The sequence below is a fragment of the Equus quagga genome, chromosome 21 (assembly GCF_021613505.1).
Source record: "Equus quagga isolate Etosha38 chromosome 21, UCLA_HA_Equagga_1.0, whole genome shotgun sequence".
Lineage (NCBI taxonomy): Eukaryota > Metazoa > Chordata > Mammalia > Perissodactyla > Equidae > Equus > Equus quagga.
Genome location: NC_060287.1, coordinates 13,145,718 through 13,172,405, shown reverse-complemented (window position 1 = coordinate 13,172,405; position 26,688 = coordinate 13,145,718). Strand labels below are relative to the sequence as shown.

General features: G+C 38.3%; 1 protein-coding gene across 1 annotated transcript in view; it reads left to right on the top strand.

The window, feature by feature from the left end:
* The window catches only part of SAMSN1 (SAM domain, SH3 domain and nuclear localization signals 1), a 131,482-nt gene extending 107,916 nt beyond the window's left edge, over positions 1–23,566 (top strand). The window contains 5 exon segments of the mRNA XM_046647940.1: positions 3,049–3,175; positions 5,429–5,580; positions 8,655–8,861; positions 10,790–10,940; positions 22,693–23,566. Coding sequence (XP_046503896.1) covers positions 3,049–3,175; positions 5,429–5,580; positions 8,655–8,861; positions 10,790–10,940; positions 22,693–22,895 — 840 coding nt within the window. The 3' untranslated portion in view covers positions 22,896–23,566.
* The last annotated feature ends 3,122 nt before the right edge of the window (positions 23,567–26,688 follow it).

Below are 26,688 nucleotides of genomic sequence, written 5' to 3'. Positions count from 1 at the left end.
TGATCCATTAATTTTTCTGTGTGGTGTGTGGTAGGAGTCCGACTTCATTCTTTTGAATGTGGATATCCAGTTGTCCCAACACTATTTGTTGAAAAGACAGTTCTTTGCCCATTGTATGATCTTGGCACCCTTGTTGAAAATCAATTGATCATAAATATACGGATCATAAATATGTGAGTTTATTTCTGGACTCTCAGTTCTGTTCCATGGATCTATATGTCTTATGTCCATTGTATTTTTAACCCACTTCAATAGAACTTCTTCCCTCAGTACTCCATTAAGACAGTTGTCAGAAACAGTATTGACTTCTGCGTTGTAAAAACCAATGGTCACTTTTCTTTCTTCTTACATTAATTTTTAGCTTTATTTGACACAATTGAAGACTTCATTACATATGAAACATTCTCTTTTGTTGGTTTCTTTGGGCATTGTTCTGGCTTTTCTTCTTTCTTATAGTTTACTTTCTTGGCTCTGCTTTCTTTCCCGTCCCTCCAAATATTGGGTCTTCCGGAGGCTTGTTCCTGGAAGCTCTAATCAATCTACTCTCCTCATAAGTCGTCTCATCCCATCTCAGGACTTTGTTTTCCACAATTGTATCTCTAGCTGTGATCTCTTTACTTATCTGTTGTACTTATACAACCAATTGCTTTTTGATATCATAACTTAAATGTACAGTAGATATCTGGAACCTAATGTCCAAAACTGAATTATTAATTTTCTATGCTTTACCGGGAAAAATTGTTTCTTGTCTAGTCTCCCTAGTAGCAATAGACAACATTGCCATATCTCTAGATGCTAGAAAGGAAGGAAGGAAGGAAGGAAGAAGGAAGGAAAGGAGAAAGAAAGAAAGAGAGAAAAAAAGAAAGAATGAAAGGGAAAGAGAGAAAGAGAGGGAGGGTGGAAGGGTGGCAGGGTGGGAGGAAGGGAAGGAGGAAGGAAGAAAGAAAGGAAGAAAGCCTAGGAATCATTTAAAATTTCTTCTTTCATTTTTCACACCAATTCATCAGCATATTCTCTCTGTTCTAACTCCAAAGTATATCTAAAACCCTTAATTTCTCCATGTAAACTATTCCTGCTTTAGAGAATCAACCTCTCTTGCCCAGATTACCATAATAACCACCTAATTGGTTTCCTTTCTTCTACTTTTTCCTCCATGAAAGCCAAAAAGTTCTCTGAAAAGTGAAATTCAAAACACATCACTCACCCTCTTAAAATTTTATGATGCTTTCACAGTGTGTTCCCTTACAATGGTGTCTTAATTCCAGTCCTCTGAGAAGTAGTGCCCAATAAGGGAACAGACACACCAAAAATTTATTAGGGAAAATGCTTGTGAAGGATAAAGAAAGTCAAGAAAAAATGGGCAGGGAAGCCTTCAGACTGCAATGCAAGTCTGACACCTGTAAAAGGAGAGGAAGAAGAAAGGAGGATCCATTCAAGTCTCACTTCAACACTGTTCTGAGAAAGCTTTGGCCAGATTGATGGGGAGTCCTTGAACTAAAGTTTTCCGTTAGAGGAGCCCCACCTCCCACCAGAATGGACTCAAATGGTATCCCCACTGTTTATGTCATGGGCAGTGAGCATGGCTTCCATGCAAACACAGTGGTGGATACAGAGGGGCAATAGCTGGGGCCCTCAGTATAAGAGGGTCCTGCAGCAAGAGATCTGGGTGGCACATTTGCATGGCCACCATACATGGTCTATAAAGCTCTTACTGTTCTGGCTCCAGTCTACTTCTCTGAGCTCATAACTTAACACTCTCTTAGCTCTCACTCAACGTCAGCTTGTAATTTTCCTGTGGCATAACCAAAACTTATTCTGTTTCATTATTGTGTACTTGCTGTTTCTTTTGCTTGGAAAACTTTTTCCAAATCTGCATATAAGTTACATCTTCTGTTCATTCAGATCAAAACTTCAGAGCATGTATTATCTTATGGAAGAGGTCTTTGGACGTCCATCTAAGTCAGCCAACCTTCCCCCACCCTCATCCCAGGAGCTAATCCTCCCACATCACCCAGCATTATTTCCTTCTTAGCACTTATTATTCTCTGAAATTGTCTCGCTTATTTGTTTACACACATCTCTCCAAGCACTACACACACACACACACACACAGCCTACCACACTAAAATGTGCTTCATTAGAGCAAGGACCCTGTTTTCTTGTTTACCATGGGATCCCAAGTTCCCAAAAAAGTGCCAGGTACCTAGAAAATGTTCTATAAACTTGTGTTGAATGACTGAACAAACGAATAAAGGAATGGATAAAAGCAGAGAATCACACTGAGTGTATATCACGTGTGTATTCTGAAGTTTGATCAATGCTTAGAAATGCTCAAAAATGAGAAAGATTCAATTACATTTTGAAAAATATTAAGAAATTCATAGGTTTTGTCCAAACTATCTAAATATGGAAAACATTTGAGATGTTTTCAAGCAGATGTAATTTGTTTTGAAATTGTCTGTCTTTCGTAATTTTATGCAAGATTTGCTTTTCACTTGACTAGGTGGCAAGCACGGTATGAGATTTGTAAAGCTTCTTAGATAAGCTTTGCTTTAGAATTGCAAAGTGTGCATGTTTTATTCATATCTAGTGATTTGGTAGGGTGCAAATAACTGACATGAAACAACTATGCAGAGTTTAAACTTGTAATATCAGATCTCAAAGGATTAGTAATGGCGGTAAATAGACAATAAAGAGAACATGAAGAAATAAAAGTGCTTTAACAGATAAAGCACAGATGTCAATAAATCTAGCATTTCTGATTAAATAGTCTTGATATGATATTCATCCTGATTTACAAAAATGAACCATTATAGTTTCAGTTGAATTCCATAATATGGAATGTTTCATTTAAAGAATTTTTCCAAGTATACTATAAATGTTTTGCTAGAAATTGAACTAAAGATTAATGGCTCTTATATTTTATGCTGATGTATTCCTAAGTATTTTATTGCTAAAATATGTCTCGTTTGTTAAATTAATGCGCACAGCGAACATCTCCATGGAAATCTGTTCTCAGCACTTAACCTCTGATATGTTTTCCTGAAGGGTGAGGAAGATGGAGAGGATGTCCTCCCATATCGGAACAGTGACCCTGTGATTGGGACCCACGCAGAGATCTCCCTCAAAACCAGTGACTCCATGGACAGCCTCTATAGTGGGCAGAGCTCATCAAGTAAGGCTATAAAATAAGGGACAAGATCCTAGAGGGAAGGCTGGGTTAAGTTAATTAAAACCAACAGATTTGCTTCTTTGGAGCTTGTATATCAAAATAATAACAAGGTTCTAGCTACTTGATGAGAGAAATAGTAAAAATCTAGGATGTGTTGAATCTATAGAGTTACTATTGTTTAAAATGATGCGTAGTATATTAGATAGAAGTATGTATTATTTTGAAACTTTTTAACACTATAGTCAGCAGGGCTCTGGGAAATATGCCTCCAAAGATCATGTTGGGTAATTAAATCTGCATCCCTAAAATAAAAGCATATGCTGGGGAGAACTAGCATTATACTGAGTCAAATTTTTAAAAATGACTTGAAGTATTCAGATCAATAAAATCCTGTTCTCTGTCTCTTCTTCCCTCCCTCCTTTACTCCTTTCTTCCTCCTCCTCCTCTCCACCCTCCCCTCTTCTCCTTTCTCTCTCTCTCTCACTCTCTGGCTCTGGTTCTTGCTCTCTCTCTCTCTCTCTCTCTTCTTTTCTCTCTTTCCTCTCCTCCTCTCTCTCACTTTTTCTTTCCTTCCTTTTTTTTTGCTCCTGAAATGTTCTGAAAAATGCGGAACATTTGTACCAATTCTGACATTTACTTTTTAGGTCTCGTCCATCATTAGTGAGTAAAGATTGAAGTAGTATGTAAATACTAAATAAGAACATCACCAGTTAGGTGGCAAAAAGGAATCAACATATGTTTAACAAGGATCTTCTAAAAGCAGTGGTATTTTTGTAGGAGGAAATCACTCAGGATTCAGTCACATATCTGCTACAATCTTTGAATGAAAGTACTGATACTGCAGGGTGCCTTATAACTTTTTATGTGTACACTGTTAGACATCCCTCTAATCTTTTCAGGGCTTTTAAATGTTTTTTGCAGTTTATTTTCGATTTCCTTTTAAATCAACTGCTTCTGTTATTTGAATATGGATCGCAAAGACCAGATGTTTCAAATATCCTGAATTTTATTCCTATTTTCTCATTGGCTGTACAATAGCTATTTTGTGAAAAAAAAGCTAATGCAGAAACATTTGAAGGATATGTTTTTGCATGTGTGAAATTTAGATTTCATTAGTATTCATTTCTGTTGGAAGTTTTAAAATTCTAATTGCGATGCTGAATGTGGGAAAGAATTTTATTAAATGAAATGTACCATGAAAAAGCAGGGCCTGGGGTGACCATGGAAGGGAGGGTGTGAAGAGATGATAGTCCATTTAGCTGTTATCATATGCAACTTAATTTCTGTGATTAGAAGTAATTCATCTTTCTTTTACACCAGTTCATATATAGTATGGAGCATCTCCAAGGTCTTTACCTTTTTTCCATAATTATTTGAATGAATTCTAGAGAAAGCAGGACTGTACCTTATTGAACAGAGGGCTGAAAGGTCACACTGAAGGAGAAAGTGAAGTGACGACTGACAGTGGGGGAGAAACTGAGAGTTACTTCCACTGGGAGCCATTCTTGTCCCCAGACAAGCAGCAAAAATGGAATCTCTTTTCTTATTTTCCCTGGAGGTTAGAACTCAGAGAGCAGAGGACCAGAGAGCAAGGATTTGGAGCAGTTAAAATGTCCAGTTTAGAACAGTTTTGAGCCACTTAGGAGCAGAGACATTGGAACACACCTCCTCCTTCCCTCACACTCACAGAGCAAGCAAAAGGGCTCCTTTTATTCATAGAAATATGCCTCAAAATGGCTTTGGGTATGCAATAGGAAGCCTGGGAGAGCCTTTTTGCTACGCTGTGATAAATTGTAAGGAACCTAGTGTCTCATGCTTTGACTGTTCATGATCAACACCACACACAGATCAAACTGTTGCTGTTGGTTTCTATCTTTGTTTACATGTACAAAATTAATTATCTGGCTTGTACAGGGGGTTAAGTCAATGCTGTCCACCTCTTTAGCAAGTGTCTAATGCTCAAAACACTGTGCTACTGGATCGGATCATGGAGATCAAAGTGAGAGGGTGTTTGGGTTATTGATTGAAGAAAGAGTGGCCAGATTGGCTGGAGACAGGTCAGAAATGGCTCAGAGGACAGAGGTCTCTGCTGGAGAGTGACTGGGAGGCGGAAACAGGGATAGGTCACTTAGAATCCCCTCAGGAGGCTGGCATCTAACACTTTAGTACTATCACTGCTTAGTTGTGTTCAGACAATGGTTCAGAACGTTACAAGCGTTAGGTGAGAACTGTTAACCTCTGCTTTGCCTTCATCAGGTGGAATTACAAGCTGTTCAGATGGTACAAGTAACCGGGACAGCTTTCGACTCGATGATGATGGCCCCTACTCTGGACCATTCTGCGGCCGTGCCAGAGTGCATACTGATTTCACACCAAGCCCTTATGATACGGACTCCCTCAAAATCAAGGTGCGTGCATATCATATCTGCATTCCAGATGACTTTTATAGTGCTGGTTGTATGATCTGTTTCAGGAAGTATAAGCAGTGGGAGCTGGAGGGTGATTGTGTTCTTCCCAACAGTACAACTGGAGACTGGTTTACTGTGGCAAGAATTTGAACAAAACCTGAGAGGTGTGGTAGAGAGGTCAGTCTGTTGAGGGTATTAGCATAAGATTCTGTTACGTAGATAATGCAGAATCAGAGCCTATCAGGGGAGAAGGAATTGCCTACATTTTTCTGAAAACCAAAAGCCTCACAGGTGGTTGGGTGTGTCCAGCTCTGCCTGATAACTTTCTGGAGTAAAAATAATGAAGCCAAGCAGAGGGAGAGAAGATGGAGTATCAGGCAAGAGCCCAGCAGACCAAAGGCCTTGGGAACCAGATTTGGCTGGGCAATTTCAGTGTTTCAGTTGGTTGCCATGAGTAGCTAGACATCTTTCTCTCAGTGATATTTGCTCCTGAATTCCCTCTTCTTACTCTTATCCTCTGTATTTGTTTTCTTTTGCTGTGTAACAAATTACCACAAACTCAGGGGCTTCAAACAACACAAATGCATTATTATCTCACCATTGTGTAGGTCATATGTTTGGACATGGCTCAACTGGGTTCTCTGCTTAAGCTCTTGCTGGGCTGAAATCAAGGTGGCAGGTAGGGCTGTGATCTCATCTGAGGCTCAGGATCCTCTTCCAAGCTCACTGGTTCTTGGCAGAATTCAGTTCCTTGTGGCTGTAGGACTGAAGCTCCTGTTTTCCTGTTGGATATCAACTGTGGGCCATTCTCAGCCCCTTGAGGCTGCCAGCCATGGCCCTCTGTGTAACATGGCAGTTTGCTCAAGGCCTGCAGGAGAAAAGCTCACTCATGTTTCAAATCTCTTTATTTTACCTGACTAAGTCAGAAACACTCAGATAATCTCCCTTATAATTAAAAAATTAACAAATTTGGGACATTAATTACATCTGCATAGATCCTTTTGTCATACAACACAATATAATCGTGAGTGTGAAATCCGTTATGTTCATAGTCCTACGTTCACCCAAAGGAGGAGGTGGTTACAGTAGTACAAATAGAAGAAGGTTTAGTGCTAAAATATTATTCCTTTTAGTATCACAAAATGCTATAGCTAAAAGGATAGAATTATGCATTTTTCAAACTGTCAACACTAAACAATGTTAACCAATAGTTATGATGTTATGAAGCATTGATATTATTATTTGAAATTCAAGGCATTCAGCTCTCCTCTTTATCCCTTCCATGCTATCAAATCGGAGTACGCTCAGATGGAGAATGAGGAAAATACTATTCCCCACAGTTCTATGAAATAATAGTCATTTCTATGAAATGATGACTAAGCTTAGGTCATGGGAAAGTATGATTGTAGCCGTGAGGAGAGGGCAGGAGAAGGGAACAAACGGAACACATTTTGACTCAGGATAGCTTTTCATCTTCCCTACAATACCGTGCAGCACACCACCACTGGTGCAGCCTAAGGTGATGCTTGTGGAGCTCTTATAGGACACAATAAGAATCCTGCGGTTACCACTGAGGAATGAATGCTATTGTTTCCATCACGGGTCTTATCCAAAACGAAACTGGCTCTTTCCTTAGTGACCTGTGGGCTTTCCTAGAACGCATACATTTTACAAGTTTAAAGGATAATAGGAAGAATGCCGTAGAGGGCTGCCATGCTTAGAAACTTCCCCTAGAGCTTCTGGGATTTTCTAGGTCTGCTTACCCAATCCCACCTCGCCTAGGATTTGACTGCTTATAGTAAAAGGCAGGAAGATCTAGACAAACAGCTCAGAGAGTCAGATAGGCAGATGACCACAAATCAGAAAGACCAGATCTTTCAATCACATTGAATTCTACTACTGCAAATATGATTTGTGTTTTAGATGGAAGAATATATATTCGTATAGCAGTAGGAAAGAATATTCTTAGTAGCAGACTTAATGCTTTGTTCGTTTGAGGGTAGACCCTTAAAAGTGGCAAAAATACTGGAATCTATAATGTCCTCTCTGGGGTAGAAAGTTATGTCTCAAAGGAGTGCCTATGACTCTTAAATGTAGACACTATATTTGCATAGAAATCAATTTTCTTTACAAAGAAATATCCCTGTGGGGTTTTCTACTCTTGCCAGTAACTGACAGCCTGTAGCCAATTAGAGTCTTAGATGTGAATAAAGAAAATGACCAATTGGTTTCTTCATCCCAATGTGCTTCATTCCTACTTCAATCCAAACTTTGTTGTGGAGCTCAATCTGAGTATTATCTTCTCTAGAATAAAAATTGAGTAGCGTAATTTATCCTTAGTGCACATATACTTTTGTTACTTATTTGATATGTACAAAGTTCTGAACAGTTCCATTATTTTAGATGGATGCAATACTTTAGAATGGTTTATTTTACACTGTAGATGAATTTTTCAGATGAACTAGAAGCACAGACAGAGTCACAGACTTCTCTTTCTTCCCCTCTCCCAGTTTAGGAGCCCCTCCAAGAATGATGGCTTGAGCTTTGCTACATATGTATTGCTTTGACAGGATGAATGAAAAGAGCATCATTTTTGAGTTCAGACAACTTAGGCTTTGAGTTCTGACTCTGCCATTAACTTCCTGTAAGCTCTTGGGAAGTTATTTAATGTTTGTGGTTCTTTTTCTATAATATTTAGTATAATAATAATGCCTTGTATATGTACCTAAAAGATGTGTTTTGGGCATAAAATGACTCACTGTATGCAAAAGTGTTCTGTAAATCACACTGTGCTGTACAAAGATAAGTTGACAAGTTTCATATGATACCAAAAACATAAACGTCATCAAATACATGTAGTAGCTTTTCTTGAATCATGAAGTTTTCTTCATTATTACTAGTAAATAGTTTCCTTGAACTTTTAAAAGAAATTTCCTCTTAGATTTATTTCTATCTCTGAAGCACCCTCGCATAATGGCCTCAGTATTCTAATTTTCTATGATTCCATTCTTTCTACCAATTGTCATAGCACCAGAGTTCTCTGAAATCTGATTTGTATGTTTCTTTGTCCTTAGAAAGGAGACATCATAGACATTATCTGCAAAACGCCAATGGGGATGTGGACAGGAATGTTGAACAATAAGGTGGGAAACTTCAAATTTATTTATGTGGATGTCATCTCGGAAGAGGAAGCAGCCCCCAAGAAAATAAAGGCACATCGAAGAAGTGAAAGGGAAAAATCCAAGACTCTGCAGGAGTTCCTAGAGAGGATTCAGCTTCAGGTTAGCACACCTGTGACCTGTTCGATGTTGGTAGTATATGGATGGAATAATTGAGGAGAATGGATCAGTGTTTGTATACTGTTACTAAAAAATACATGACTTACTGCAAAGGAAAATCTGTTTTCTAAGGACAGTTCTTATTTCTCCTTTATTACTTTTATTATGCAAGGACAGATCTTGATATAACATCCCTTGGACTAAACTCTAGTGGTACTTAGCAGTGACAGTAGAGATTAACACTGAGAAAGTGCAGTGAAAAATGAAAAATACCTAGGAGAATAAAAGCCCCAGAGAAAAGGTGTAAATGGGAATGATAAAGAGAGTATGAAAGGTCAAGGTAAAAATCCAGAGAATTGAAAGAAAAAAACAAAAAGAAAATTATATTTTCTATTGGGCAGAGATCAAAAGCAAGTCAAGAAAAGATAATTAAATACAGTTGTTTTAAAAGTAATTTGTTAGGAAACAGTAATCATTAAGCATCCGTAATGATTATGTTAAGGAAACTGCGTTGTCTATATTCATAATCTAATTATTTTATTGTTATATTAGCAAACTTTTTATGAAATATCTACCTTGTTAAATGGTGTGTACATACCATATACCTAGCCTCACTCAATTTACTGTTTGCAATCCATTTCTAAAATTAATGCAGCAGTACTTTAATAGTTTTCAAAATTCATCAAGGCAATGGCCAATTAAACTTTCCTTAATTGTTTTCCCTGAATGATCTAATTATATTCCTGTCCGTAGACACAGTATCTAAGCCTTCCTGTATTGCTATTGGTGCCCCCCAAATAGGGTACTCCTTGAAGGAACTATAAGTTCGAATCTCACCTCTTCTATTTGTTTGTTCCGTGACCTGTGAGAAATAAAGGTCTAAGGAAGTGAAATAACTGACTCAAGAACCCACAGTTAGATGATGACGTCAGAGTGGAATTTTGGTTTTCTCTGTGATAATTCAACGCTCCTTTTAGGACACATTGTTCTTAAAAGAATTGCTACTTTTTCTTTCTCTTATTTTGTAGAAAAGGGGCTGGTAACAAGTTCTTCCTGATTACTTAAAACTTCTATACTTCCTCTTCTTTGATTTTAGTAACCAAAATAAGAGTATTGAAATTATGAGCAAGTAAAATGGAAGGAATTTTTGAGGAAGTTGAAAAGCATTCAACTTCACTTTGCATTTTTATTCTTTTAGAGAACAGAGGTAATATAAATAACATACAGCCTCTGAAATCAGAAGCCTGTGAATTTCAAACTAATATATATTGATGCAAATGATGGACAAAATACTCCTGCTGAGAAAAGGAAACAATGCTTTTCTCAAACACATTGCTTTTATGCTTAAAAAGCTTTTAATTGAATAGAAAGTCTGGAATTCCTTAGGTTTATATAATGCCTTTCAACCAAAATGCTGCCTATTTTTAATACAGATTTGTGTCTGCTTCATTCATTTTTTTAAACGACTTCAAGAAGTTAATAAGGATAAACATTTTTACAATCAAGCAAACAAGAAGATATGTAGATTCAGAAATATTACTATAATTACTCTATTAGAGGTATTTTATTGATAGATATAAGGACACACTAGCTTTGTCAACTTAGCTATTTGAGAAGTGAAAAAACGCCAATTGGAATGAATGATCCAGCTATTTAACTGATCCATGTTTTAGTATGGTATAGCTTAAGGTAATTATTTCGTCTTTACATTTGTCCTCCTACAAGGTGAGAATTATACAACATATTCTTTTAAGTGCCCTAAAGTTCGTATGTAGAGAACTAGTACGAGTAAAAGAAAATTAAGCAAAAGTTCTGTTGGCACCTTTGGTTTCCATATGCATTTCTACACTTGCTTTAAATCTAAAGAGAAGTAAAAATAAAATATTTGAATTCCACTAGCTTATTTTCGTTATATTTTTTCTCCCCCTCAGGAATACGCCTCAACACTTTTGCTCAACGGTTATGAGACTGTAGAAGATTTAAAGGATATAACAGAGAGTCATCTCATTGAATTAAACATTAAAAACCCAGAAGACAGGATGAGGTTACTATCAGCTGCTGAAAATCTCCTTGAGGAAGAAAGTAAGTGTGCACACCTACTTGTCTCCCTAGCTGATAATCACAGCTTAATACAGATAGTAATATCATTAAAAACAAAGCCCTGGGTGGCGCAGTGGTTAAGTGAGCCCGTTCCGCTTTGGCAGCCTGGGGTTTGCCGGTTCGGATCCCAGGTGCGGGCATGACACCACTTGGCAAACCATGCTGTGGTAGGCGTCCCACGTATAAAGTAGAGGAAGATGGGCACAGATGTTAGCTCAGGGCCAGTCTTCCTCAGCAAAAAGAGGAGGATTGGCAGCAGTTAGCTCAGGGCTAATCGTCCTCAGAAAAACAAACAAAAAAACAAAAAAACCCCACAAAGCCCCAGTTTTATTCACCAAGAGTCACATTAAGCATTCTTTCTCAAAAAATAAGTATTTTCTTATATATTTGGAAACAACAATTCTGGTCAAGTCTATAATTAGGAAGAGATCCCTTTTTTCCTTATTGGACTCAGGAAACGAAAGGACTTTTCTGGGTCCCTCATTTAGATTCTGCAGAGCTATTAATTTACACGCAAGTGGATGTCTGCATTCCGAAAGTCTGAGGGAGTTAGAGACAAATATTTAGTGACAGCATGAGCCATTAGTGAGAAATGTCATATGCGACTTCTGTAGAGCAGCACAGAGGACGGCTCTAAGCTAATGAGCCTTCGCACCACACAAGAAAATGCATTTCATTACCATATAGTCACAGCTTGTACGTGTTTATAGTATTCTTCCGAAATGTTATAATAGCTTGCAAAAATATTCAGCTCTCGCTTGTATTATCTGAGACGGTTCTCTGTATTTGTAAGTATCAACTGAAGACGGAGTAATACACGCAGACTCACTCGTGGCAGAACACTGGCTGTGCCACCTGGGTTTGTAAAGATAGGATAGCGTTTGTTTTGATAATTGCCCAATCTGAGCACTCTTCTTACTAAATCTGGTCAGGTTCCCAAAACCCTGAGCTCAGGGTGTGCCAAACTCTGCAAGGAGTATTTTGTTAGGAAAAAGAGGAGGAAGTGTCTAATTTTAAAGCTGAAAAAGAACTCAGATCATCTAACCAAACTTCTCTTTCAAAAGTTATATTAATAATAATCATTAACTACTTTTTTTGAACATGTTCTCTGAGTAAAATTTTGAGCCATGGCCTTTACATTTCTTATCTTCTTTAATGCTTTCTACAATGCTGTCAGTTACATAGTACTGTCCTATTTTTTATTTTATTTTATTTTTTCGAGGAAGATTAGCCCTGAGCTAACATCCACCACCAATCCTCCTGATTTTGTGAAGGAAGATTGGCCCTAAGCTAACATCTGTGCCCACCTTCCTCTATTTTGTTAAGTGGGATGCCTGCCCACATCATGGCTTGATAACAGTGAGTTATGTCTGTGCCTGGATCCGAACCAGCGAATCCCAGGCCACCGAAGTGGAGCACTCGAACTTAACTGCTATGCCACCAGGCTGGCCCAGTACTGTCCCTTTTTTTTTTTTTTTTTTGAGGAAGATTAGCCCTGAGCTAACATCTGCTGCCAACCTCCTCTTTTTGCTGAGGAAGGCTGGCCCTGAGCTAACATTCATGCCCATCTTCCTCTACTTTATATATGGGATGCCTGCCACAGCATGGCTTGCCAAGCGGTGCCTAGGTCTGCACCCAGTGATCCGAACTGGTGAACCCTGGGCCGCCAAAGTGGAACCTGCGAATTTATCTGCTGCACCACTGGGCCAGCCATGTCCCATTTTTTAATGAGAAATTGAGAAGATAAGTAACTTGTCCAAGTTCATGTACCTAGTAAATTGGAGATCTGGGACCAGTGTTTGTGATGTTATGCTATGCTTTCTACACGTTTTATGAATAATAGCCCAGATGGATAGTAAAGAGGAAAGCCGTGTATTGGACCTAAGTCTTCCGTCTGTTCCTTCATGGGCTTTCCTATATCCTCTCTCATATGCCCCGCAAAATGGGCATAGTGCCACAACATGTATTTATTACACACTGGTCTTTATCTAGTAGGAATTAACTGACTTTTTTAGAAACTGTACCTCACTTTATTCTTACTTGCTGTCTTGAGTTTGCATAGATCTTCATCCTTTTCAAAGAGCCCTCACATGTACTACTAATTTGACACCTGCAGAATTGATTTCATCCTCAGGCCTAGGTGTTTATATGCTTTCTTTGAAGTTGTGGAGGCTAGGAGATGTGAAAGAAGGGGATGGGGCCACAGAGGCAGACAAAAGTGAAGCTGAAAAAAGTAGCCAATTTACTCAACAGTACAAGCCGCAACAAAACTTATCAGTGTAAATTGATATAGCAATATCTTCCAGGTAAATGAGCCGGCTTCGTTTTCATCCTGTCATTTCAAAACGTGGCTCCTCGCTAAGCAATGTTAAGCTAAGAAATAGATTCTCTTGCTTTCTTGTAATTGATAATGCTCAGTATCCTTGTCAATACTCTCCAACACAATTTGATACTGAAGGAGAGGAAAGGAGAAGAGCTGGTATTTTTTGAATGCATGTAATAATTGTTTTTCTTTTACAAGACCATCCATGTAGATATTTTGCCCACTTTACAGATGAGAAAATATTTCAGAGATAAATTTCAGAGGCCAAACAGCTAGATAACGGCAGAGCTGTAGTTTTTCTTTCTTCCACACATGCAAGTTCTTCCTTCCACATATGCAAATTCGTAAATATGAAAATAACAATGAATATTTGAAAATTGAAGTTTTCTACTACTTTGCCAATTTTCTCAAGAGCTGCAGTTCAGTTTTTCGTCTCGGAAAGTGGAAGTTAATACTTAAGTGAGAACGGAAACTTTGCAACAATGTGACTCCCTGAAAGGTGGAGGGCTGCTATGGCCGCATTGCGACAGGATTTGTGAATAGAAGGGGCTGGAGAGCCTGGGTGTGTAGGCTTTCGGCCATGAAAAAGTGCTCATCAGGGACCCACAAAGGGAAGACCTCTCTGTCCAGTGCCAAAGGCTTGGGCCACTTAAGGTGTTCACTCAATTTCTTTTTTCCAGCCCACTCATCACCCATATACTTTCTATGTTAACAAAAGAATGATGATTTACGGATGATATCATATTAGAGCTAGGTATAATTTTAAAAACCACCTGAGCCAGATTCTTCCTTTGCAAGATGGGGAAACTAAAACTAGAGTAGCTAAGTGGCTTTCTCAAGGTCACATTTCTAGAACCCAGTCTCCTAAATCTATTAGAAACACATTCTACTATACCTGATCTCGGGAGAAAAAGACATAGAATCTCCAAAGCATGATGTGACTTTCAATGTTCGATACAAAAAAGTACAAATCCCCCAAATTATTCCTCTTATAAAACTTAAGAAAATGGTTCTTGAAGGTCACCAGAAGTTGATCATTTAATAATAGCCAGTAATGCACAAATATACACACACTGAGCCAAATTCTGGGAGATGAAAAATGGAAAAAATGCAGATTCAGCCAGTGTTTATTGTCATAACACAACGCTGAGATTTTTCTTATTTTAATCTTAAGGTCTAAAGTAATATTAGAATATACATGTCAAAAAAGATGCATACTGCATGTTAGGCTATTCTGACTGAAAGCTATTTATCTTATATGAAACTGCTTTGCTCAAGAAATAAAGAAGAATGACTTCTATTTGTTGATAAGATGGTGAGTTCTGATGATTCGGCCCCATGCTGCTGCATGCTTATTTTTATCTATTCTCTACTCTGTGAATCATATCTTCTACAACCATGCTAAAGATTAAATGCACAACCTTCATGTACCTTGAATGATAAAGACCTTGAATATATGGTTATATAAAACCAAGACATTATTAAAAACAAATGCATGTCACAGTCATAAGTTAAAAATAGTTAGATTTTTGTATGTGTGTGTAAGAATGGGGTATGTAAATTGGCCAGCATTTTATGTATGCATTTTATTTTGATCACTGAATAATGTCAGTTTGGGGAACGTCAATAAATTCCTAGTTTAGAGCTTCATTGCCTCCTCGGTTGGGAACTGGAAAATTTTGCTTTGCTAATCATTTGATATAAAAATTGAGCAGAGAGGGCACCCGTTTTGAGGACAAGAGTTAAAACTCTGTGATAATGTAGACAAGCCCACAAGCCCCATGTGAACCTTCAATACATCTAGAGGGACCAAGAAGATGGGACACTGGGGACTACGGGATGGGACAAGGACAAAAACAGAAATCTAAGACGTAGAGCAAGCAATTTCCCTTTTCTCTTAGGCCAAAATAGATAGCATTGTATCCACTTTGACCTTGAAAATGTAAACCGCATTAAGCTTTTTAGGTCACTGCTTGACAGGAGGTAAAGATGCTTCTCCAAGAAGCTGATAGAAGGGCTGGCGAGCGGTGTTCGAACCCGTCACGGGATTACCTCGGGAGTAGGATAACAGCTTCGGGGTTCTGCAGTCCTGGCAAGACCAGCACAGCGATATTCTGAATTTGCTCCTGTGTTGCCTTAGAACTGAGCAGAATTAGGTCACTGGCTCCCTCAGCTGGGAATCTGGATGGGCTTAGAAGGAGAAGAAAAATCGGGGTGAGACTCAGCTCTTGAAGAAGCAGAAGAGCAGAATCTGTTTATTTTGTGCACGTTAGGAATTCTCTGTTTATCATCTGAATTTAAAAGTGGTTTGTTTACTTTGAATAAATATTCCCAGCCAGAACAAAAGAGAATAGTGAATGTGTGTGTGTGCTGTTTCATAAACACAAGCTTCAAGACCCCTGTGCCTTGCTGAGAAATGCCTCTTTAGAATAATAAGAGCGTTAACTGCTGTTTATAGTAAATATTTTCTCTTTATTCTAAACTTGGTCCTCTTTTCCCACATTTAGAAGCACTTTGATGTATCTTAAAAGTGTGTCTATGAGAATGTGTGCCATTGTTCTTGGGGAAAAAGGGTGAAGGAGATATCTTGTTCTGCCTGGCGCACAGGGGTAATTAAATTTTAAATTAAAAAAGAAAACCCAACAACTTAGTATCTGAATAAGTGTACTAGAATCTGTATATAATATATTTTAGGTACCTGCAAGCTTTGTTTGCCGTGCTCAAAGAGGAGGAAGGGGGAGGGGTGGGTTGTGTGCCAGGCTGTTGGCACCAGCTGTGCTCACAGCAGCCCCTCAATGCTCAGCTATCCCCAGTTGTGCCTTCCTGCCCAAAACCATGCGGGGCAAATGGCAAGGCCCAGCCAGGAGCCTGGAACACGAGCTGCCAGCAGGGGAGAGTTGTAGTTATGCCAAGCAGCAGTCCAGCAGTTGGCCTGACAGCGTGCCAGGGTAGCCTGGTGGCCTAGCCCCTGACATGTGTGCCTGGTGTTTCCAACCCTCTTGCCATATGATTTGAATCTAGATTCAAGAAATGTACAGCTTTAAGAAAAGACGTGTTAACTATCCACACATACAGAGTAGAGAAGGCTCACGGGCATTTTACTTCCATGTGTTTATAAACACATATTTAATATTATTTCTAGTCATAGCTGTTGGGTTTTATGCAGTTTAATTTCTTCAGATTTCTTTTTGGTTTTACCCCCTAAGATTGAATTTTTGATAGATGAGGTGTTCTGCATAATACAAAAAACCATAAAATGAAAGACAAACATTTTACTCTTCTACCAGAGAACAACTCCCAGAGAAAAGAGTTCGTAGAATTTTCACCTCGGTCACCTAAGGCACTTGTAATACCTGTATGTGCAAGGCACTCTCGTACTCATTTTTATATTGCACTGTGATTGTGTACTAGCCATGGCCTTGCAATGATTACCCTGGCCAAACAAGACTCTGTTTATTACATCGCCTTCCCAAAGCCCCTAGTCTTGGGCTTTGCATCTAGTGGATGGTTAACAAATGCTTGTAAAATGAATAAATGTTGACTGAGGGAGTGAAGAGATTTGCAGATAGTAAGCAAGACTTTTTTCTGGTTATAAAACTTAAATCTCCCCACAATACATAAAAGTTTTCGTAACAGGAGACATGTGTCATGACTTATTTTATGCATATGCTAACCATATGTGGACGTGTGTGCATGAGTTAAATGAGTACATTTCTAGAGGTAATAATGTAAAACTATCAAAGTTCAAAATGTGCATACTTTTGTATCCAGAAATTCCAGTTTTAGGAATTTGATTAACTTAAACATCCAAAGGCATAAAAATACTAGCTAAACTATTAGTAGTTTTAGTCAAAAACTAAAACCTGTGTGACTTTCCATCAATAATTAGTTAAACCAGTTAAGATATTTGCAACAATAAAGTAGTATAAAGATATTAGGAGAATGAAATGTGTACTGACATGAAAAGATGTCCAAAACATATTAAATGGTAAAAGCAAATTGTAGATCAGTAAAATGCAGACTAATCCTATTTTTGTCAAATAATAATAATTTTTAAAATAATGAAATTAGGTTTTTTTTAACCATGGATTAATTTAACCTATAAGAAATTGATTTCCCAAGGTCCCTAATTAAGCAATATATAATGATAGGTTTTAATCTTATTTGTTGATTATCAAAATAGTCCAATATGACAGCTCAGTGGAGGGTAAACATTTTCTGGGACCAAACCTTTCCATGGGGGTGTGTGGTTGGGCAGCGTGGCAGCCTAATGGTGCTGTCCACATTGGTGCTGGGTGATTGGCTCTTGAGCGAGTGGGCCTCTGCCCTTACTGAAGCAGCCAGTATGGTGGAAGTGGAGGTTGCCATGGGTGGGAGTGAAAAGATTTACTCCCCAGCACACATCTCGTTAGAGGGTAGACTATGATGCTGGGATGCAAAGAGAGGTGTGCAAAAAGAAGGGAGCGTCATTTCAACTCTATATTCTCTCATGGCCTTGGGAAAACAATACCAACTGTTTGGTTTTCCATGAAGGCATTCCTGTTTTTCATTTGTTGTTGCTGTTTTTCCAAAAGGTGGGTTAGTATTCAGATGAAATGAATATCAAATATTCACTGCAATTAGAGAATTAAAATGTTCAGGTAATTGAAGGATGTGCTTAAGATGAAATCACAAATAACTAAGCGTTATGCCATATTGGCTACTGTCCGTTCCTTCAAGGACACCACTGCCCCTAGACAAATAAATACAGCCATGGTTACCAGGAGAATGCCTGAGTTTGGTGGGACTACAAAAGTGGGACTACATGAGGTTGAGGTTTTGAGCCATCCTTAGATGCATAACCTTGGTGTTTCCTCTTTGGAAATAGCAGGAGGCCTGAGAAAAAGAGGAGGATAATTCAAAGAGCCCAGAATTATCTTCACTTCAGCTGAATTTCAACAAAATTCCTCATTTGATCTTTAGTTCATATTTTCTTTATCTAAATATCACATTCTTTTTATTTTAAAAAAATTGTTTATTGAGTACTTTCATTGGCCAGGCATTTTCTTATGCCCTCTAGATTTCATTATTTTATAGTATTTAACCCAAAGAAACAAAGGCTTTGTACCTAAGGCAAATAAGACAGTAAAGTCAAATATGGAATATTCGGGTAAAGAAACATGAGAAAGTCAGGGAAAAACTAGTAGTTTACATTTTTATTGAATCCTTAACTTTCTAATATGTGAATATAGGACAGATTTCTCTCCTTAGGGTATGAGAACTTTTTCCCAGAATTAGGATCCAGTTTGATTTCCTTAAAGCTTTCTTCACTTTTAGTATAATTGAGATCGCCCATACTTAATTAATTAAATGTCACAACTCCAATATAATTATTTTGTGAATAATTATATTAGCTGTCTTCTGTTTTAATCACCATGCCACATTTTATCTCCATTGATGACTAACTTAAAATGTTGAGCAATGGGCTTTAGACAATTCCATAAAAATTTTGGTAAGAAATAAAATATTTTAATGTTCAAATCAGTTATGACAAAATATTTCTAAAATAATTTTTAAGATTATTTTATTTTCATTACTCAGAGTTCAGAACTGTTTGAGACTGCTTTCTGGACTACATATTATGCTTGCTATTAGCTGACAGCAATAAGAAACATCATTTTACAAATTATTTAATAATTCTCCAATATACTCAGATTTGAAAATGTATAGCCTTTGGGATATTTGCAAACCATTCAGGGGATTTGTTGAAAAATTGTACCATTTAAATTTTTTGTGCGTTTTATTATTAAAATATGAAACACTGTAGATAACCCAAGAAATATAGAGGAAATGTCTCTAAAATTTTAATACTTGCATTTGTGAGTTATATGCATATGTCTATATGTTTTACATAATTTTAATAATAGAATAATTAAATTAATATACTGATTTTCAACTTAACATATTATCAGAAACATTTTGTACATAAAAAGATGCAGTCAGGGCTGGCCCATGTCGGAGTGGTTCAAGTTCCTCATGCTCCACTTTGGCAGCCTGGGTTCACAGGTTCAGATCCTGAGTGTGGACCTAATCTGCTCATCAGCCATTCTGTAGAGGCATCCTCCATACAGAGTAGAGGAAGACTGGCACAGATGTTAGCTCAGGCCTAATCTTCCTTAAGCAAAAAAAAAAAGAGGAAGATTGGCAACAGATGTTAGCTCAGGGTGAATCTTCCTCACCAAAAAAAAAAAAAAAAAAAATGCACTCAGATATCCTATGCAAGTCTGTAATTTTGGAGGCAAATTGTATCAATTTGAATGTGTTACTTGTGTAGTTAGTTCACATGATTGGACCATGTGAAACTGATGAAGGTTATAGTTTCAATTTCTAGGTAGGTCAGTTAGCTTTACTCTGTTTCACGGCCACATGAAGAGACTAAACAACTTAGAAAGAAAATGTGGATGCATTAGTGTAAATTCATCGCCTCTGCTGGAAAAACCACCCCTAGCACAAGGCCTAGGTTTGTGCCAATCCCTAAACCATTAGTGTCAAGATGAAAAAAAAAAAAACAAGAGAAAAATCTTGACCCTCCAAATACGAAGGTTGAATGCTATGTAGCTTTCATTTCCCAATATAACATAATGACCTGCCTTTTCTTTTTATAGTTACAGTTGAGGGGCTCCAGCTGATCACCTGCCCGAAATTATTGCGAGCCTGGTGGGGAGCATTTGAGGAGGCAGAGTCATGCTTTCATTTCACCAGGAAATCATTTAGCAAATTACTGCTGTTCTGTAAATTACTGTGCTGCATAACTTTCATACTGAGAAACTATTTCCTTTTTCCATAAAAATTTCAGATGAAAGGTTTCTACAGTAAATAATCTGTATTTAAATAAACTAATCCCTAGACTTTAGAGAAGGCAATATGATGTTTCTCAGGTGGAAATAAAAACAAATACATTTTTATTACTAATATAAAAAAATGACCTATTCTCTGTTAAAGTCAGATTTTCATCTATTGTTTGTTTACTTTGTGTTACCCTTTGAAGTGAGTGTATAAAGTCTTCTGAGGAGGAAATAACAAGCTAAGTACTGTTTTTTGAAAGAAAAAGAGCTAATTTTGGAAATCAGAGTTCTTTACGCCTAAGTTTTATATCTTGAAGAGAGCCCCACAGTCAGTAATCAACCTAAATAGAACCTGATATTGGGAGCAGTTTTTATTATGCCAAGTCCTGTATAGGATGTCAGTGTGAAGAGAGGTAACTCAGTTTTGTAAATTTTGTGCGGAGGTGATAGGTCCACATATCATCTGGGGGAATGTGGCCTTATCCCCACAACCATTCTAAGAGGATGGAGCTACAGATCCGGTGACCACTGCTGATGTGGCAGGAAGCATCACAAAAGGACTAATTCCTCTGGCCTTTTCCAGATACACAGATAAGGGAACACAGAACTGGTTTTTTCATGTCAGTGGCAATAAGCTAGAAGAGCAGAGGCCAGGGAGAAAGCTTTTCCTCAGAGAATGAGGTCCCATTTCAGAGCTGGCTGTTCGCAAAGGAAGGGCTTGGAAACAAAGGTGAATGCCATACTCATAAAGATGAATGAATGTTAAGTAGATTCCCCTTAAACCTAAAGGTTGTTATGACTAATAAAGAGAAAATGCTTCATGGTAGCTAAAATTTTAAAATAACAACTACAATAGGTGCGTATGAAAATTAAAGCTCCTTCTACCCAGAAGTAGTTAGAACATCGCTAGAGTTCAATACCCGATGCTTAAATCGGAGCTAAAGTTGGGGCGTGTGAAGAAGCTTCAGGAGAACGGCATAAATATGCTTTCATTGTTGCAAATGAAAGCTTTGAGGAAAGGTTAAAAGAACTCATGATTCATTTTGAAGATGAGTGGATTAAGAAATTGTTTTTATCATTTTTCTCCAGCCTTTCTCAACCTGCGTTCCTCATCTAAACCACAAAATACGGAAAGTAATTTGACTATTTTCTCAGTGCCTCCATGGATGGTCCATAACTGGTACCATTCTAGATGCATTGGTGAGAAGTTAATTCATTACATGCAAGGATGCTTTGGGACACCAGGGCTCAATCTTTCTTGTCACAGAGGCTGATAACAATTGAATACACAGTGGACCATAAACTAATGTTAGCAAGATATCTGGAGCCTAGAAAATGCGTTTAAAAAGCAGGAGATGTGTAGAGAAGATAAAAGGTGGATTTCCTAAAGATAAATTACTTAGCATTAAGTAATGCCTATTGAGGAAAATTACACGATTTCATTCTTCCAAGGATTTAGAAGTTGGGATTTACTTTTTTCTCACTGGAATGGGATGAAGGGCATAACCTCTGAAGGCAGAGGTCTTATCCCACCCTGAAATGTGTGTGTTCCATCCTTCCTATGGAGGGCTATTCAAATGTCCAAAATGGGGAAGTCCTGAGGTTAGAAGGTGAAGGAGCCAGACGTGCTGACAGGTGGTGGCCTAAGATCCATCTCTTCTCTGAGGAACTCGGCTCATGATGCAGAGAAACACCCAATTACTGATGTCAGGGAAGGAAAAGAAAGAAACTTTACAGTGACAAAGAGAAAACTGATGCTAAAGATTCTTGAGAAGAGTAAAACTTTATAGGGCTGCTTAGGTTCTTTAGAAATGTCCTCTGTTACATCTCTTAAATTAAATTCTTTTCTAGAATAATGCCTATTGAATGTAGAATACTGCTTTGATGACACAAAATTACCAATCTGAACATACGTGATTGTTATTCGGAACTACAGACAAAGGCGTAGAAGACTAAACAGTCATGAGGCAGAGCCAGTGGAAGTATTGATGTTTCACTGTCTAAAAGCAACCTGGTTTCTAGGTCTATTTTTCTGATGAATGGAAACATAGGAAAATTCTAGAAACTTCAAGTTTTATTAGTTAAATCCCAAGTAATTGAAATCCTACTGTACATCACAGTGATCTTTTATTTATTAATCCACATTCTCGTGATTCTGGGATCGTGCACAAAGATCACTATTGACTTGGATTGTACATTTAAACTACCAGTGACTTTTTCTAACATTACTTTAAGGAGTATTTGGACAAGGCATCAGTCACACTGTGGATACAATCTGCTTTCTCTGGCAACTTATCATTAACATAGAATGGGAGTCCATAGCGATCTCACTTAGGCAAGCAGTTCACATGAATTCCATGAAACTGCAAGTGAAGAACAAAGGGCAAACTTGGTCTTGTAAGAAAACAGTGGCTTGAATATCTGGGTGCAAATATCTCTTCTATAATAAACAAATAAATCTCAATTGCAGAAGTTTCAATTGTAATGAAGTCAAGGTTGGAGCAGTTAAAACAGGATAATGTGCAAAGATGAATGAGTCAAACTTTTCTTGGCTTTGCCTAACTGCTGCCCTCTTTTCCACTTACAGCTATTCAGGAAGAAGAAGATGAATCTGTGCCCCTAACCTTAAGACCAGACATCTCCTTAAATAAGTCACAGTTAGATGACTGCCCAAGGGACTCTGGTTGCTATATCTCGTCAGAAAATTCAGATAATGGCAAAGAAGATCCGGAGTCTGAAAATCTGTCTGACCTGGTACAGAAGATTACTATCACAGAGCCGAGTGACTGAACACACATTCTCAACTCTATATTTGCAGAAGCATTCCATTTGAACTCTTCTTGAGCTAAAAGATGAAATAGGAGAAGAAAAGTATTTGTAGATACAACCTAAAGTTAAAATGTCTCAATCTGAATGTACATAAAAGTTCATATCTCTAACATTCTCAGTTATTGTAAATAATATGCATATTTATTACTTTAAATGCTACATGTTAATATAGCACTTGCCTGTATTAGAAAAAGTATATATAAGTCTTTGTTATGTCACATAAGCTTTATTTGGCTTTCTTTTACAAGTGCAAAATGATAAATTCCGCAGGAAAAAAAAAACCCTACTTTTTCTATAACCACGAGTTTTGCATTTGTGCATATTATTGAGTGAATAGTAATGGAGCATATGTTTGTTTCCCCACTTGTCCAAGCAGCACTTATTCTCATTCTGATACTTACTGGAAAAGTGTGAGTTAATATTAGAGACACGTTATCCTGATCCACAGTGGAGTTTTAGTAAATTTTTTTTGTTGATTTCTTCACTTATCTGATATAAAAGTATAGCTAGGGGCCAGCCCCGTGGCGGAGTGGTTAAGCTCACGTGCTCTGCTTCAGCGGCCCAGGGTTTCGCCGGTTCGGATCCCAGGCACAAACCTAGCACCGCTCATCAGGCCACGCTGAGGCGGTGTCCCACATAGCACAACAAGAGGCACTCACAACTAGAATATACAACTATGTACTGGGGGGCTTTGGGGAGAAGAAGGAAAAAAAGATTGGCAACAGTTGTTAGCTCAGGTGCCAATCTAAAAAAAAAGTATAGATAATATATCATCAATCCTGATTTAGTAAAATTAATTTTAATAATTGTACAGATGTTTCATCTTTAAGTGTAAATATTTTAATTTTGAAATACCTTAATTTTAATAATAAAAAGAACCCTGTCCATTTGGTATTTTCCAGACTAGTGTTATTTAAGGTATTTTCATACTAGACCTTTAGACAAAATATCTCCTACCAGACAAGGTTTTACAGTCAGTTCTCATATATATATATGATTCCCAAATCAATTACCTCACCTCGCTCTGTTTCCTGAACCCAGATCTGTGTCATCCAACTCCCTGAATACCTCTACGTATCAGTCAACTCGGGCTGCCATAACAAAATACCATAGACTGGGCGGCTTAAACAACAGAAATACATTTTCTCACAGTTCTGGAGGCTGGAAGTCCAAGATCAGCTTGCCAGCATGGTTGGGTTTGGTGAGAGCCCTCTTCCTGGTTTGCAGGTAGCCACCTTCTCATTGTGTCCTCACACAGCACAGAGAGAGAGAGAACAAGCTCTCTGGTGTTCTGATAAGGACGCTAATCCCATCATGAGGGCCTACCCTCAGGACCTCATCTAAACCTAGTTATCTCCCAAAGGCCACATCTCCAGATACCACACATTGGGGGTTAGAGCTTCCACATAGGAATTTGGCAGGGCGTAGGGGGTGGGCGTGGGAGGGGGACACAAATCAGTTCATAGAGCTCTAGGAAGCTTCAGCTCAACATACCCAAATCCTTGATTTTCTCCACAAATTTGTCTCTCCTTTTTTATTCCCAATCTACCTCTCTCTTTAATGGCACCAACACCCAGCCCATTACCCACAGCAGAAAACAATTTCTCAGTTCATCTCACATATGTCCTCCTCATAGATTCAGTAATAATCAAGTTCTATGGATCCTACCTCTAGAAATGCTTTTGTGCTCAAGCTTTCTAACCATTCCCATGATTGCTGTTTTGCTTTAGAACCTCATGATCTCACGTATGAAATAGTGCAATAGCTTTCCAACTGACCTCTACCAGTATCCTTGCTTCTAATCCATCCTCCCTGCAGCCTCCAGAAAGATCTTTCTAACACGTAAATCAAATCATGTACTTTCCAGCTTGAAATTTTTGATGGATCCTCATTATCTTTAATATAATGTTTAAATTTCCTTCCAGAATATATGAGATCCCCCCAACCATTTTTTTACCTATCCTAAGAGTTATATCTTTCCCCTCTCACCTTTCATTCTACATTCTCCAGCCATAACAATTTGCAATTCCTTGAATTCACTATTTCCTTTGTGACTTTTCATATCCTATTTATTTTCCTGAAGTGGTTCCTGCTATTTTCTACATCCAGAAGCCTCCCTCTGTTCTCTGTCTTAAGACTCATCACGAAAGTCACTTTTCGAAACCTTCCATGATTCTCTTTGGTGTTCTCCTCTTTGTGTTTCTATAGCAACTTGTATCTCTGTTGGCTATAGCACTTATCATATTACACTTTATCTATTTGCCTGACACTTGCTCTTCCACAACACTGTGACCTGCTTGTGACAGATTATTTTGTTTAGCCTTTTTAATCCCTAGTGCCTGGTATTATACAAGGCATAGAGAGGGCATTTAGAAAATGTTTGCAGGAGTGCAGTGAATATAATGATTATTCTCATATAACAGATTCCAAATTTGTATGTAAATCAATCTACTTAACCTATAGGCAAATACCTTCCAAAGTGACCTAAAAGTTTTTTAAACAAATGAAACGTAATTCCTTAGGAAAAATCAGGAAACACAAAGTGTTATTTCAAATGCTGGGGGAAAACATTACACTGTTAGTCTCTAGTATATTTTTCCAGATCCATGAGATTTAATCCCATACGCAGTGCCCAGGTCAGGAGTAAAGCACATGCCTAGTTCTGTTCTTCCCTCTCCACAGTAGGAAATAGTGTTTCAATTTAGATTTCCAGCATGCTGCCTACATCATGGCCCCACTCCTGCTATGGCTACTACTCCAAATAGATTATTCTAGGCCTCCTTGGACACAGCACAGCTATTGGCCATAATTTTTAAACTTTAATCAACCTGCTGCCTCAGGAAGGTCAAGAGAGTACAGCTTCTTTATGAAGATGCCAGGAAATTGTAGGTTGGGAAGCATCTAAGGAACTGCTTGATTGTAAAATGGTGGCAATCACCGGGGAAGCATACTCAGCTACATTCAACTGCTTCAAAATGAAAATCTGGTACCCAGTCAAGGATATAGGAATGCTTTTGAGCAGAAGTGCTGCAGAGGTCTTGAGGAGATTGAAGCAGAGGAACAGAGATTAGATTCCTGCAAAGAGGGAAGGAGGGAGGAAAGTGGAGACACCATGAGGTTCAAGTTGCTGGAAGGATGGCCCCATCATGGAGCACAGCACTCAAAAGGACACATGCGGGGGCTGGCCCCGTGGCCGAGTGGTTAAGTTCCCGCACTCCGCTGCAGGCGACCCAGTGTTTCATTGGTTCGAATCCTGGGTGCGGACATGGCACTGCTCATCAAGCCACGCTGAGGCGGCATCCCACATGCCACAACCAGAAGGACCCACAATGAAGAATATACAACTATGTACTGGGGGGCTTTGGGGAGAAAAAGGAAAAAAAATCTTTAAAAAAAAAAAAAAAAAGGACACATGCGTAGCAGAAGTAAATACCACACTAAGGGAGCTCTACTGCCTTCGCTTTACCTACAGGATCCCTGCAGCTCTAACCTCACTTTCCTCAGGTTTTTCTCTTGACCATGGAAAGCTGGACAAACAGGAGTAGAAAGTCAAGAAATAGTTCATCCAAGGTTGTGAGGTGGCTGAGGGACTCAGAACTTCTGCTGCTTTTGCGTGGGAGAGAGACATGAGTGAGCCTTTTAAAAGTGGAAGGAAAGGTGGTTAGAGAGGTGACATTTTAATGTTTAGCAGATGATCACACTGGCTTTGTGTTCCAGGTTGAAACCTGGTAAGAGTCCTAGTCTCATTCGTTTA